The 16,103-nt window shown below is 41.9% G+C and overlaps 1 protein-coding gene across 2 annotated transcripts in view; it reads right to left on the reverse strand.

Annotated features, from left to right (window-relative positions):
• The window catches only part of KDM2A (lysine demethylase 2A), a 136,630-nt gene that overhangs the window by 20,237 nt on the left and 100,290 nt on the right, over window positions 1–16,103 (reverse strand). For both annotated transcript variants that reach the window (XM_008056397.1, XM_008056398.1), the window contains 2 exons: window positions 10,274–10,400; window positions 6,454–6,848 (listed from right to left, as the gene is read on the reverse strand). In XM_008056397.1, coding sequence (XP_008054588.1) covers window positions 6,454–6,848; window positions 10,274–10,400 — 522 coding nt within the window. The remainder of the gene's footprint in view (window positions 1–6,453; window positions 6,849–10,273; window positions 10,401–16,103) is intronic.

The following is a 16,103-nucleotide window of genomic DNA, read 5'->3' on the forward strand; positions in this document are numbered from 1 at the left end:
AGGCGAGGCTGCGGTGACCGAGTGAGACTCCAACTCAAAAAAAAAAAGCTCCAAATCGCAAATTAAACAAGGCCTGATTTTTTTCCTATTAATTCAGAATAAAAGGCCACACAAAAATCGGTAAGACTATGACATTATACAATACAGAAATAGTGAAAATATTTTAAAGAATTATATATATATTTTTACTGCATTCTTGCAATCCCAGCACTTTGATGGGCTGAGGCGGGAGGATCACTTGAAGCTAGGAGTTCAAGACTAGCATGAACAACATAGCAAGATCTCGTCTTTACAAAAAATGTTCTTAAAAATTAGCTCTGCATCGTGGCACATGCCTGTAGTCCCAGCTACTTGGGAGGCTGAGGCAAGAGGACTGCTTGAGCCCAGGAGGTCTATGCTGTGGTGAGCCAAGATCTCCAGGCTGAGTGACAGAGCAAGAGCCTGTTTCTTAAAAAAAAAAAAAAGAAAACGAGCCGGGCTCGGTGGCTCAGCCTGTAATCCCGTGCCTTGGGAGGCTGAGGTGAGTGAATTGCCTGAGCCCACGGGTTCGAGACCTGCCTGGGCAACTTGGTGAGACCTCATCTCTACAAGAAATCAAAAAATTAGCCGGGTGTGTTAGTGCATGCCTGTAGTTCCAGCTACTTGGAAGGCTGAGGCGGAAGGATCGCTGGAGCCCAGCAGATGGAGGCTGCAGTGGTCGGGAGCGGCCACTGCACTCCAGTCTGGCCTACAGAGCAAGAGCCTATCTCTTAAAAAAAAAAAAAGAAAACGAAACCAAAAAAAGGAATTAAATATATTTTAACTTAACCATATACACCTCATAACTGAAATATGTAAAACTTCTCAGTAACACTGTGTGAATTATTATAGATACTTTGTTAGTAAAAATTGCAAGTGAAGTTTTATTTGTATAAGTTGCTTAAAAGAAAATCTGGTTTAATAGAATAAGAGCTAATTATACTGGGTCTTCTACCAGTTCTCTTATTAGTGTCTGAATCCCCCACAAAGTGTCAGATGAAGAGAATTTCTAGTTAGTATTTCCGGAGTTATTCACAACCATAACCCTTTCTGCTTCAGTTCCATCATACTCCTGGGATGAGGCCTAATGTAAATTTTTAGATAACAGCTACAAAATAAAATATTAGAATCTTAGGTAAAAGTAGCAGTGGTCCATTGTGCCACAAAGAACAATTTTCCAATGTATAAATTGAGAGCTTTTACCATTTATATAATATTGCAGTAATACATTTGTATGATGCCAGAAAAAGTTATTTGCTGGTGAATTAGGAAGACTGGACATCCTCCCTCATTGTTTGCTGTGTCCTGTGTCAGGCCAGGCTCCTACAAACCTGGACTGCACTTTTTAAATGTTTCTTAGCCCATTTATTTGTCTGCTCCATTATTGGACTAGAAGACCTTTGAGGGGCCACGGCATGTCTGCATAGTTTCTTCAACACTCAGTCTGGTTCCTGGCACAGAGTAGGCAGCTATTATTCACAGCAGTGGAATACATTAAGTTCACAGATGTGTAACATCTAATTTTTTTTTTCTGTAATCTTACTGTTTATTAAATACTTTACTAATGTTATCCTTAATTTTAACAATTTCACAAAGATATTTCACAGGGAAAAACTCATATTCATAAATTTAGTAACTTGCCCAAGTCACAAAGTAGGATTAGCAGGCTTATCAAAACATTTTAGAGAAAACAGTAAACTAAAAAATATTCAACAGCACCGAATCTCTTTCATTAAGTGAAGTGGGCAGTCAGATATACTGCTATATTAAAAGCTTCTTTTTATATATGTATTTGTTTGTTTGTTTTGAGTTGGAGTCTCACTCTGTCGCCCAGACTGGAGTGCAGTAGCTGCTCCTGGCCACCACAACCTCGACTGCTGGGCTCCAGCGATCCTTCCAAGTAGCTGGAACTACAGGCACACGCTACCATGCCTGGCTAATTTTTTTTTTGACTTATTGTAGAGATGAGGTCTTGCCAAGTTGCCCAGGCGGGTCTCGAACCCGCAGGCTCAGGCAATCCACTCATCTCAGCCTCCCAAAGGCACAGGATTACAGGCTGAGCCACCGAGCCGGCTTGTATATGTATTAAGAACTCCCTTATCACCAAAATAAACACTAACAAAACAATAGAGCCTGATTACAAGCTCAAATTCTTCCAAGTGCTTCCCACCACCCGCAGTGTCCTACTATCAGCAGATTGGGGTGTGCCCTTCCAGACACCCCTACAATAAACAAACATACACAGACTTTTTCTTACATTAGTGGGATTGTACTATACATACTGTTCCACATCCTGCCTTTTTATTCAACACATATCAAGGACACAAATTTCCCCTTAGAAACGTGAGAATATCTCACAGTAGGAGAGAACCATTCTACCTTATATACACTTACAAGAGTCAAGGTTACCCCACACACTTTCCAAATAGAACCTCATACATGCCAATTAGCTTTACCAATAAGTTAACTTTTTAGTGCCTTGTTTTTCATTTATTTAATGTAAATTTTTTTTTGAGTTGGAGTCTCACTCCGTCGCCCCAACTGGAGTGCAGTGGCATGCTCCCGGCCACTGCAGCCTCGACCTGCTGGGCTCCGGCGATCCTTCCGTCTCAGCCTTTCAAGGAGCTGAAACTATAGGCACGCGCTACCATGCCCGGCTAGTTTTTGATTTATTGTAGAGATGAGGTCTCGCCAAGTTGCCCAGGCGGGTCTCGAACCCGCGGGCTCAGGCAATCCGCTCACCTCGGCCTCCCAAAGCGCGGGATTACAGGCTGAGCCACCGAGTCGGCCCCTTGTTTTTCATTTAATCCCCCTACCAACTCTACATTCTGATTCTTTCTTCAACACTGTAAACTTAACTTTTTAGAACCTTCAAAGCCCTTTATCACAGCACTAAAAATGGACTTTTTCCCCCTGGAAATGTGTGTCTTATGTCACCCCTTTTCCTCTCATCTTTTCTACTAGTTATTTCTGAGAGCCAGGTAGGTCACCACAGGAAACAATTCCTCTCTCTGCAGGAAAGGCAAACTTCTGTTCTTGCTCTGTCCCCCTCTGCAGTGTCGCCACCAGTGCTCTAAGCACCAAGTTCTCTAGCACTGCAGAATCCCCAGCTGTGTAGTGATTCAGCACCTACCCAATCTAATGCTCTTTTCTTTTTTTGAGTTGGAGTCTCACTCTGTTGCCCAGATGGAGTGCAGTGGCCACTCCCGACCACTGCAGCCTCCACCCGCTGGGCTCCAGCGATCCTTCCGCCTCAGCCTTCCAAGTAGCCGGAATTACAGGCATGCGCTACACGCCTGGCTGATTTTTGATTTATTGTAGAGATGAGATCTTGCCAAGTTGCCCAGGCAGGTTTTGAACCCGCGGGCTCAGGCAATCCACTCACCTCAGCCTCCCAAAGCACGGGATTACAGGCTGAGCCACCGAGCCCGGCTATGCTCTTTTCTTTTGAGTGATGCTCAGATTCTCAAGGAATCCAAGCTCTGAGATTATATCTGAATCTGAGAGTAAGCATAACTGATCAAATACAGGAATAATTAAATTAATCTATTTGATCTTAACTGACACTACTTGCAGAGCTGGGATCTAAATCTGTTGTCTTCTGATGTCAGCTACATTTTGACTACGGTTTTGGATAAATGAGATGGTGTGGACAAGTCTTCAGAGGGAGAATTCAAATATTCTCAGGTATAGTCATCCCACTGGCCATTCATTCCTCGTGCTCTAGCCGGTGCTACTGTATCTTAGCTAATGATGGCAGCTATGTTTTCCAGTGATCCCTGATAAGCACAAGGAAGCTCCGCTGGACATTTTTCATAATGTTAAGTGTCCTCTTTAGTTGTCTTCTCAACTCATTCCCCTTCTTACTTACTGTTTAATATCTGACCCAAACCTTTCTGTATTTCCCCCTGGTATACCACTGCACCACTCTCTCCTCAAATCTCCTTATTTACCTCCTTTAGACTACTCCAATGGCCTTACTTAAGAGAATTTTGTGTGCATTTCTATCACATTTGGCATTGTAAAATGACTAGTGGATCATAATATGGCTTTCTACAACTGGATTCAATGGAGTCAAATCTACCTATAAACATTCCCTAGGGCTGAAAAGATATTTTTTCCCCATGAATTAGAAATACAGATACCCCACTCAAAAGCAAGTTATGAGATACAGTCTTAGAAATCTTTCTTCTTAGGGTTCCTAAATATAATTATTCAAGCGAACAAGTCTCCAGGCCAGGTGTGGTGGCTCAAGCCTGTAATCCCAGTACTCTGAGAGGCAGAGGCAGGAGGATCACCTGAGACCAGCAGTTCAAGACAAGTTAACAAGTCTCAAAAGTCACAATTTAAAGTTTTCCACGTGAATCTATGATGGAATAGCTATGTAAAAAGAGACTTCTATAGAAATGAAGCAAGATGTTACACTCTGAGTCAAACGTTCAGGATTATATAATTATATATATATATGTCCTACCACAATGGAAAAGAAAAAGCTAAATGTCCTTTGCTCACTCAAGGGTATAAAGCGAGTTTGGGATCTAGTTTCCAATTCTGGAAGCAAAACTAATTTGTTTTCTTGTACATTAATCATTATAGAAATAGGACCACATCCACCTGGAACATTATCATTTCTTTTCTTATATACAAGCCACAATGACACTACCTGCCTCTTCTAGAACAAACCAAATTATAACACCAACTGTACTGCTTCTGTCACTACTTACCAGGGTATCATCCTTTTTACCCTCTGTTACTTTTTACCTTTTCACAGATGCATAAACAATACAAGATGCAATTAAAATGTGAATCCCATCCTAGTCTTTGGAATTCTTTCCTTAAGTGACTGGCAGAGCTGGGGAGCACCTCATCAGGCCAAGGAACTCCTGAATTAGGACTCAGGGATGGAAAAGACCTACCGTGAGACATTTAGTCCCTTTTCACTGAGGTCACAAAATTATTTCTTATAAGTTCTTCAAAATGAAAATTCTTATTCCCAGCTTTATACTTTCTGTGTTCACATTAATGGCTATTTAGGATGCAAGAGCTCAAAAATGCCCTCCAGTTCAGACAGCTAAAATTCAGATTCCTTAAAAATAAGTACATTTCGGCTGGGTATGGTGGCTCAAGCCTATAATCCCAGCAGTTTGGGAGGCCAAGGCGAGAGGACTGCCTGAGTTCACAGGTTCGAGACCAGCGGGCAAATTAGTGAGACCTCATCTCTACGATAGGGAAAAAAAATTATCTAGGCATGGTGGCATGCACCTGTGGTTCCAGCTACTTGGAAGGCTGAGGTGGAAGGATCGCTGGAGGCCAGCAGGTCGACGCTGGGGTGGCCATGAGTGTGACACTGGCAATCCAGCCTGGGCAACAGAGTGAGACTCTGACTCAAAAAAAAAGAGAAAAATAAGAAAAAAACACACAAGACGAAGAAACTTGATAAAGCAATGGGATGGATTATGCTTAAAATAACAGTTTCCTCAGAAGTTGTCTAAATGGATTTGAGTCTTAATATTAGATAAATTTGAAGTCAAAGATGCCAGTGCTACTCAGCTTAACCCAGCACAGGATGACGTCTTTTCCCTCAGTCTGCTTGGGATGAGATTGCTCTCAGCACTTTTGTCCTACAATTGGCTCCTAAGAGGAGGAACAGGTTTAAAGTAGCATTTTTTTTTTTTTTTGAGTTGGAGTCTCACTCTGTCACCCAGACTGGAGTGCAGAGGCCACCACAGCCTCAACCTGCTGGGCTCCGGCGATCCTTCCACCTCAGCCTTCCAGGTAGCTGGAACTACAGGCGCGCGCTACCATGCCCGGCTAATTTTTGATTTATTGTAGAGATGAGGTCTCACCAAGTTGCCCAGGCGGGTCTCGAACCCGTGGGCTCAGGCAATTCACTCACCTCAGCCTCCCAAAGCACGGGATTGCAGGCTGAGTCACCAAACCTGGCTAAAGTAGTATTTCTTAATATAAACTTTCTCAGCCTCTCCTTTATTTGAGGGCTCAACCTAAAATCTGTGTTTTTAGAACTAAATTTATGTCCTCAGTGAATACACAAATACTAGTATTTTCTTTTTCTTTTAATTTTTATTTTTTCGAGAGACGGGGTTTGATTGCCCAGGCTAATCTGGAATTCCTGGCCTTAAGTGATCCTCCTGTCTCATCCTCCTAAGTAGATGGGATTACAGATGCAAGTCACTGTGACCAGTTCCAAATGTTAGTATTTTCACAACAGGGACCTAACGTCACTCCAGGAACTGAAACATTGAGCAGCACTAACAAACACATGAACTTTTCTCAAAAAAAGAGACTTCTACAGAAATGAAGAACAGGAGGCTGAACCAGAGCTTATGCCAAATTCCTATCCTTTCTCCCTCGGAATCCAGAAACTGATCGCCCTAGCCAGATCAGTAGCTGTCACACAACATAACAAGCCCTTACCTTTACGTCAGCAATGAGAGCATCTTCATCTTCTATCCCTGTGGGGACACATTTCTTGTGCAGCGGCAGAGACTCCAACTTATCTACAAGGCAGCGAAGGCCTTCGAGCTCAAAATGGGTCAGATGCACTTGCCTGTCTTTTCGGGGATTACATTGGGGATCCCACATTTGGCCATTGTGGGAGCCCCGGCTAGAGTCAGAGGATGAGTCCCCAGACAAACTTTTCTTCAGACTTGGAAGACTTCGGCAGGTTTTGCCCAGTCCATCATAATCCAGGTTGACCCCATTGGCTACAGGGCTAGTGAGGACAGAACGCCTACTGCTCAAGCGTCGGGGTTCTCGATCCACTGCTTCCTCATCCCCATTTCCAGATTCCAAACCATTTAGCTCCAAATCTACCAATACAAAGAAAAAACGCAGTAAGAACATGCTAACTGGCCATGTGATCAACCAGGAAAACAGGTGGCATGATAGGGACTTTGAGGGTATAAATGACAAAATCATCACATTTTTATAAAATGATCTCTGTTTATTTCAACCCATTTGTTCACTGTTAAAAATCATAGCTACAAGCCGGGCTCAGCCTGTAATCCCGCGCCTTGGGAGACTGAGGTGAGTGAATTGCCTGGGCCCGTGGGTTTCAGACCCGCCTGGGCAACTTGGTGAGACCTCATCTCTACAGTAAATCAAAAAATGAGCCTGGCGTGGTAGTGCACACCTGTAGTTCCAGCTACTTGGAAGGCTGAGGTGGAAGGATCGCTAGAGTCCAGCAGGTTGAGGCTGTGGTGGCCGGGAGCGGCCACTGCACTCCAGTCTGGGTGACAGAGTGAGACTCCAACTCAAAAAAAATAAATAATTATGGTTACAGGCTGAAATAGGATCCCCACCTAGTAGGACAACTAGGTCATGGTCAACTGGATCTGTAAAAGTTTGGGAAGGATCCTGTCTTTGAACTGTGTACTAAAAATCAGTTACTTATGAATGTGGCTATAAATCAGTTTTGAGTTGAAGCTCTAGAATTTTGATTTCATTGTCTTTTAGAAAAGTAAAGAGTATAAAGCCCATATATTTTAAAAATAGTTTTGTCCAAACTTTTGGTCATAAAATTAAACTCTGAAGTTGAAATTCTAGCAAAATGAAGAAAGAAACAAAGTGCCTATTTTTCAGAAGGAAGTTTTTTGTTTTTTGGTTTTTTTTAAGTCGGAGTCTCACTCCGTCGCCCAGACTGGAGTGCAGTGGCCACTCCCGGCCACCGCAGCCTCCACCTGCTGGGCTCCGGCGATCCTTCCGCCTCAGCCTTCCAAGTAGCTGGAACTACAGGCGCGCGCTACCACGCCCGGCTAATTTTTTGATTTATTGTAGAGATGAGGTCTTGCCTGCCCAGGCGAGTCTCGATCCCACGGGCTCAGGCAATTCACTTACTTCAACCTCTGAAAGGCAGGGGATTACAGACTGAGCCACTGAGCCCGGCGAGAAGGAAGGTTTTGATAGTCAAAATACAGTGATAAAATTATAAAAGTAATACATGCTTATTATCAGTAATTTAGAAAAAGGAAAAAAGATGCAGAGAACAAAATAAGTCATCCCTATCCTTCCACCCTAGGATAAATAGTGCAATATATTTTCTTTCCTTTTTTTTGGGTTGGAGTCTCACTCTGTCACCCAGACTGGAGTGCAATGGCCGCTCCCGGCCACCACAGCCTCGACCTGCTGGGCTCTGGTGATCCTTCCGCCTCAGCCTCCCAAGAAGCTGGAACTACAGGCGCGCGCTACCACGCCTGGTTAATTTTTGATTTATTGTAGAGATGAGGTCTCGCCTACCCAGGTGGGTCTCGAACCCGCGGGCTCAGGCAATCCACTCACCTCGGCCTCCCAAAGTGCTGGGATTACAGACTGAGCCACCAAGCCCGATCTTCTTTCCATTTCTTAAAATGCATACATGTATGGCTATGATTAGATGTATTATTATTTTTTTGAGATGAGGTCTTGCTGTGTTGCCCAGACTGGTCTCAAACTCCTAGCCTCAACCAATAGTCTTACCTCAGGCTCCCAAGTAGCTGGGACTACAGGTGCACAGTCCTGTATCTGGCTCTCTTAGATGTATTTTTATTTTTTATTTTTATTTTTTTTTGAGTTGGAGTCTCACTCTGTCACCCAGACTGGAGTGCAGTGACCGCTCCCGGTCACCGCAGCCTCGACCTGCTGGGCTCCAGCGATCCTTCCGCCTCAGCCTTCCAAGTAGCTGGAACTACAGACGTGAGCTACCATGCCCGGCTGATTTTTGATTTGTTGTAGAGATGAGGTCTCACCAAGTTGCCCAGGCAGGTCTCGAACCCGTGGGCTCAGGCAGTCCACTCACCTCAGCCTCCCAAAGGCGTGGGATTACAGGCTGAGCCACCCAGCCTGGCTAGATGTATTTTTAAACAAGACTGGGATCGTGCTGTATATACAATTCTGTATCTTATTTTTATATATTAAGTGAAGTTTTTTCTTTTCTTTTTTTTTTTGAGTTGGAGGCTCACTCTGTCACCCAGACTGGAGTGCGGTGGCCACCTCGACCTGCTGGGGCTTTGGTGATCCTTCCGCCTCAGTCTTCCAAGTAGCTGAAACTACAGGCGCGCACTACCACACCCGGCTAATTTTTTTGATTTACTGTAGAGACGAGGTCTCGAACCCACGGGCTCAGGCAATCCACTTACCTCAGCCTCCCAAGGCGCAGGATTACACGCTGAGCCACCAAGCCTGGCGAAGTTTTTTATTTTCAAATGAGAATATAAACTATGAGTAAAGTTATGCAGTAAAAGGAAAATACTAAAGCAAAAAGCATCTTGCTTGGATTGAAGATTCCACAGAAACGTGATCCCAGGATATTATAGTGCTGGCTCCTTTCCAAATTGAGACAAACACAGTCTAAAAATATATTCTGAAGTCGGGCAACATGACTCACACCTGTAATCCCAGCACTTTGGGAAGCTGAGGCAGGAGGACTGCTTGAGGCCAGAAGTTTCAGACCAGCCTAGGCAACCTTACCTCTACAAAAAAATTTAAAAATTAGCTGAGTGTGGTGGCACACACCTGTAGTCCCAGCTACTTAGGAAGTTGCGGTTACAGTTAGCCATGAACGTGCCACTGCATGCCAGTCTGGAGGATAGAGTAAGACCCTGTCTCTCTCTCTCTCTCTCTCTCTCTCTCTCTCTCACATACACACACACACACACAAACACCACACACACAATGTACTAAAACTGCCCTCCCATCCAATAAAACATATCTTTTGATAGACGTTTGGAAACATTAAAGCACAGAGGTTAATAGCATAGATTTGAGTCTGACCAATCTGGTTCAACTTTGCCACTTACTAACCATGAGGCCATGGACAAGTTTTTTAATCTCCTTGAATCTTGATGTCCCACATGTAAAATGAGGATAATAATACCTACCTCACAGGTAATAAAAGGAATTTAATGTGTGTAAACTGCTTAACATAGTGTCTGGAATATAATAATTTTTTGATAATATATCCCCAAATTTATTGTGCCAAAGACCATTCTTTATACAATAAAACATATTAGACAACTGATCATCTTTCTTGAGAAGCTAAGTACTAGCTCGAAGATCAGATCCAGAGTAGTTCACTTAGTCATTAAGTCACATCTGGGTAGGTAACTGGTATTCAATTCCAATGAATGAATTTGGTGCTTCCAAGTAGATAAGTTAAAAAACCAAAACCATAACTATTGAACAACAGTTTACTCAATATTCTTGGCCTAACTTTCAGTCCTAAGGAGTATCTTGAAGTTCCTACAGGCAGAATACTTACCCATGCTGAGAGACTCTTTCTGAAATTCCTTAGTGAGGTGGGAGCGGTTAGTTATGCAGTACACATAGCGCTCCAACACGTACCAACACATCTCATAATAGAATGGATAGCGAAACTTATTTGGAACCTACAAGGAGTGCAATAACAAGAAAAGCAAGGTGATGACAATTTTCAAGGAAAGACAATATGACAAACTGAATTACTGCAATTACTGACCCAGGAAAAACTATCTCCAGTCAACTTGTAAACCCAGGTTGGCATTTGAAGCAAAAACTTGAGTTGATCTGTCAACTTGGAAAATGTTTATCTTGTGGAAACAATTACAAAAGACAGAGGGGATTTGGAAAGACCATTGAGAGGTGTCTTGATTGAGTGGGGAAACTCCAAAAAGAAATCTTGGGTTTTCGGACAGAGAGTAAAATGTTAGAATAAAACACAAAATACTTGAGAAAACTATTTGCAGGCTCCTAGGATACAAAAGGATGCTAAGCACTCTTGCTTTATGATAGTTTGACCCTGAATCAGAAGACCACAGAATAAAATAATCTAATGGAAAACAGAACATGAGCTGTAGTTACATATTCATATTATGTCATTAAATTTATTAAAGTACTCTCAAGGTGTGTCCAGGTTAGAAAACAAGACTGGGTACTTTCCCCACTACCAACTCTCAATTGCCTTATACTTTGTAGTTTGCCAAGATGGTATATCTACAAATCAAACTAACGTTCCATATGGCCTAATCAGTCACTGCCTTTAGTTTTTGTTACATTCTCCCCCAAAGAGCATTTTCATTATGATTTCAGCTGGATAATAATAAAAATAAGTACCCTTAAGATCAGTCACAAAGAAAAGGCAAATCAGCATGGATACTCACTGAGGAAGACCAATGATGGGGACTAGCCTAAGTATATTGTGTTGCCTTCTTTTAAAGAGACCATCTTTCCAAATGCCAAGCCAAGTAATACTTTTTTTTTTTTTGAGTTGGATCTCACTCTGTCGCCCAGACTGGAGTGCAGTGGCCACTCCCGGCCACCGCAGCCTCGATCTGCTGGGCTCTGGCGATCCTTCCGCCTCAGTCTTCCAAGTAGCTGGAACTACGTAGGCGTGCGCTACCACATCCGGCTAAGTTTTGATTTATTGTGCAGATGAGGTCTTGCCAAGTTGCCCAGGCGGGTCTTGAACCCGCGGGCTCAGGCAATCCACTCACCTCAGCCTCCCAAAGGCGTGGGATTACAGGCTGAGCCACTGAGCCCGGCTTCATCTACCCCTTTTCAAGGTTCCATGTCAGTTAGCCTTTCCACTCAAGAAGAGCTGGACAGAAGTCCCTTTTTCAAAAGCCTTCACCAGGTTACAGGGCATCGCTAGGGAATGAAAAGATCACTCCTCTCGTCACAAAGCAAGAGGCAGGTATTTTTCAGAATCAGCCCCAATCAGCTTTCTAATGCACAGTAGCCAGACCCTAAATCTGGTCTCTTCCGTGGCTACAGCTTTAATTAGAAGAATTACTCTTATTAAGGGTCAACTTAAGCCGGGCTCGGTGGCTCAGCCTGTAATCCCGCACTTTGGGAGGCTGAGGTGAGTGGATTGCCTGAGCCTGCGGGTTCAAGACCCGCCTGGGCAACTTGGCAAGACCTCATCTGCACAATAAATCAAAAATTAGCCAGGTGTGGTAGTGCACGCCTGTAGTTCCAGCTACTTGGAAGGTTGAAGTGGAAGGATTGCCGGAGCCCAGCAGGTCGAGGCTGCGGTGGCTGCTAGTGTGCCACTGCACTCCAGTCTAGGTGACAGAGTGAGACCCCAACTCAAAAAAAAAAAGTCAACTTAATTTATGGTTGGGAGTGGAGGAAGAGACACAAGAAGTGATAGGTACTTGGTCCCCCAAATTAAATATAACATAGCATGCCTCTCTACTAGCCTTTTAAGTGTATCAATACAAAGGGTCTTCTTCATTAGGAGTTTGGGACAACTCCAAATTCTAAAACACTCTGAGAATCTGTTAAAAGTTAAGTAATACTGGCAGTTAAAAAAAAAAAAAAAGAAGCCGGGCTCGGTGGCTCAGCCTGTAATCCCGTGCCTTTGGGAGGCTGAGGTGAGTGGATTGCCTGAGCCCGCGGGTTCGAGACCCGCCTGGGCAGCGAGACCTCATCTCTACAATAAATAAAAAAATCAGCCAGGCATGGTAGCACATGCCTGTAATTCCAGCTACTTGGAAGGCTGAGGCGGAAGGATCGCCGGAGTCCAGCAGTTCGAGGCTGCGGTGGCCGGGAGCGGCCACTGCACTCCAGTCTGGGTGACAGAGTGAGACCCCAACTCAAAAAAAAAAAAAAAGTCAACTTAATTTATGGTTGGGAGTGGAGGAAGAGACACAAGAAGTGATAGGTACTTGGTTCTCCAAATTAAATATAACATACCATGCCTCTCTACTAGCCTTTTAAGTGTATCAATTCAAAGGGTCTTCTTCATTAGGAGTTTGGGACAACTCCAAATTCTAAAACACTCTGAGAATCTGTTAAAAGTTAAGTAATACTGGCAGTTAAAAAAAAAGAAAAGAAAAGAAATAAGGGCATTAAAAAACTTTGAGTTTTTTAGGCTTTTTTAAAAGCAGGATTTATTGAGAGGACAGAAAAACTCCCACAGTGGGAGGGGACCTGAAGGGGTTGCTGAAAATTAAGTTTTTACTTGTAACTAATGAGACTATTAATAAAATGCAAGTGCTGGGCCTGATGTCTCACATCTGTAATCCCAGCATTTTAGAATGCAAAGGCAGGAGGACTGCTTGAGCCCAGGAATTCAAGAGCAGCCTGGGCAACATAATGAGACCCCGTCTCTACAAAAAATAAAAAATAAGGTGGGTGTGGTAGTACACATCCTTAGTCCTAGCTGCTCAGGAGACAGGTGGGAAGATTGCCTAAACCCTGAAGGTTGAGGCTGTAGTGAGCTATTGTGATCGTGCCATTGCATTCCAGCCTGGGCAACAGCAAGAACCCCAACTCAAAAAATAAATAACAGGCAAGATATCACACTCAACCTGCCCCCAATGCATTTTACCTATCCTGACAAATACCACGGAACACATCAATTTCTAAGAGTGGGTTAGAATTTTTTTTGAAAGATTAAAAAAAAAATCCTCATTACAAAATTACTGAGCCCTGAAGTGCCATCAGAATAATTACTAACACTTAAGTTTAAGTAGTAAATGTCTATGTTGGTATAACAAAAGTAACTGAAAAATTGCTTGTGTAGAACATGTTTTAATTTTGTAAAGCATTCTCTATATATTGTCTTTTAAATTAAAATCTGTAAGTTTAAAGAGATTAGTAATATGTTAAATGTATGTCAAGTTGTTATTTGTACATGAAAGGTTGGTATGGAAAGCAATAAAAAAACTGCCGTGTGTACATATTTAAGGGACCCAATAAAATTTTATAAAAACACAGAAGGATTCCTTATTTGGAATGAAATAATTACACCATATTTAGGAAAAATAGAAAATGATGATGGTTAGATACTGAAATTTGACATTTTCTGATAAACAAAGTCTAGGAATCGATAGATAAATCAAGATCCATTTTTATGAGTGTAATGGTGTATAGCAAAAGTTTTCACGCAGGGATAAAATGCTCATTTTACTTAGGTTACTCACTATATATTTTCCCTTTCTTCCCTGAAGCTGAACTAATTAAGTCCTGGGTATAATTAGTCATCTATAGCTACAAAAAGGGAATGCATTCTAGAAACTAATTTTAGGACTGAATTTTACAACAGGCGGGTTGTAATGATTAGAATTATTGAGTTAAACAGTATTTTACTGTGAAATTATATATATTTCTCTTTTGAAACATCGACCTATTTTCTGCATATACACTTTCATTATAACTCCAAACTTACTAAACTATTTTTTGTACTTTCATCGCTCTTAACAAGCAGAAATTTGCCTTTATAAAATTTCTTGCCGGGCACAGTGGCTCATGCCTATAATCTCAGCACTTTGGGAGGCTGAGGTAAGAGAATTGCCTGAGTCCACGGGTTCAAGACCAGCCTGGGCAACGTGGTGAGCCCTAATCTCTACAACAAATAAAAAAATTAGCCAGGCATGGTGGCATGTGCCAATAGTTCCAACTACTAGGAAGGTTGAGGCAGAAGGATTGCCTGAGCCCAGTAGGTCGAGACTGTGGTGGCCAGGAGTGTGCCACTGCCCTCCAGCCTGGGTGACAGAGTGAGACTCCAACTCAAAAAAAAAAAAAAAATTTTTTCTTGAAAAAGCATTGCTTGCTCTCTTAATTTTTCCAAAAGGGCAATTCCTATAACTCCAACAATATCAATTGTGTGTGTAAGGTGATATGTAGTTTCTAATCCAAAGTAAATGTTTAAAAATAGGCACCATAATGGTTACCTGACGCTAATCACAGTAAATACTAATTCCTTATAAAAGTTGCACATTCTTCATTAATTGCTATTTTTAAGTTTTAAATTCTTTTAAGTCTACCAAAAAGTCTCAATAACAGTACCATGAACAATTCTGTAACCTTCTCTAAGATTCACCAACTGTTAATATTTCCCCATGTTGGCTAATCTTCATATATGCTGTTATTTTACTAAGCTACCTGAGAGCAAATTATGAACATCACAAACTCCAAATACTCTAATTGTTATTTAATCTCAATACCATTTATACTTCCATCGTATGTGAATCAGCCCTTACCAACTAGGGTTCTACTAAACAATAAGCCCTGATTCTTCAGGGTATAAGTTGGCTGGCAAACAACATTTAGTGGACTAGACCTGCTGTCTGTTTTTGTGACTCCTGTGAGCAAAGGGTCTTTTGAACATTTTTTTAAAATTATGGAGTTTTTTATTTTATTTTTAAACATATTTTTTATTTTAAAATTATGGGGTACTGTTAAGGGTTAGGTTAGGTATACAAAGATGCATTGTTCAGGCACCCTTGTTAACATTTTTTAAAAGGTTGAAAAAATTAAGAGTATTTTGTAACATGTTAAAATTATATGAAATTCAAATTTCAGTGTTCATAAATAAAATTTTACATTTTATAAGCCACACTCATTTATTAACATTATTGCCTATTATAAGGCAGCATGAAGCAGTTGTGACAGATACTATATGGCCCACAAAGCCTAAAATATTTACTATCTGGTCCTTTAGAAAAAAAATATGCCGACTCTTATTTTAAGGTATTCATTCTATGTAATGAATTAACGTCTTCTCTATGCATCTAGAATGCTAATAGTTGTGCAACATTCTAGGGAACACTAAGAAAATAAGACACACAAATTATTCCCTGTAGGACTTAATTCTCTCATGGAACCCCAATTAAGCAAGTATACACGTTTATATATTAACGATGGTTCAAGTGTAGAAGCAGTAAGAGTAGAAAAAGATACAAGAACTGAATTGCAGAACTTGAGTTGATAAACCTCATTATACTGAATTATTTTATGAGCATAAAAATAAAAAAATATGGCTCAAGAGAATGGCCGGGCTTAGAGGCTCAGCCTGTAATCCCAGCACTTTGGGAGGCCGAGGCGAGTGGATTGTCTGAGCCCGCAGGTTCCCATGCAACCCGGCAAGACCTCATCTCTAAAATGAATAAATAAATAAGAAAATTATTTAGCTGTGGTAGCACATGCCTGTAGTTCCAGCTATTTGGAAGGCTGAGGTTGAAGGATTGCCGGAGCCCAACAGGTTGCTGGAGTGGCCTCAGGTTGCTGGAGTGGCCTCAAGTGTGCCACTGCACTCCAGCCTGGGCAACAGAGTGAGATTCCAACTCAAAAGAAAAAAAAAAGAAAAGAAAAGAAAAAGAGAGAGA

The sequence above is a fragment of the Carlito syrichta genome, unplaced genomic scaffold (assembly GCF_000164805.1).
Source record: "Carlito syrichta isolate Samal-C Ts95f unplaced genomic scaffold, Tarsius_syrichta-2.0.1 Scaffold302340, whole genome shotgun sequence".
Lineage (NCBI taxonomy): Eukaryota > Metazoa > Chordata > Mammalia > Primates > Tarsiidae > Carlito > Carlito syrichta.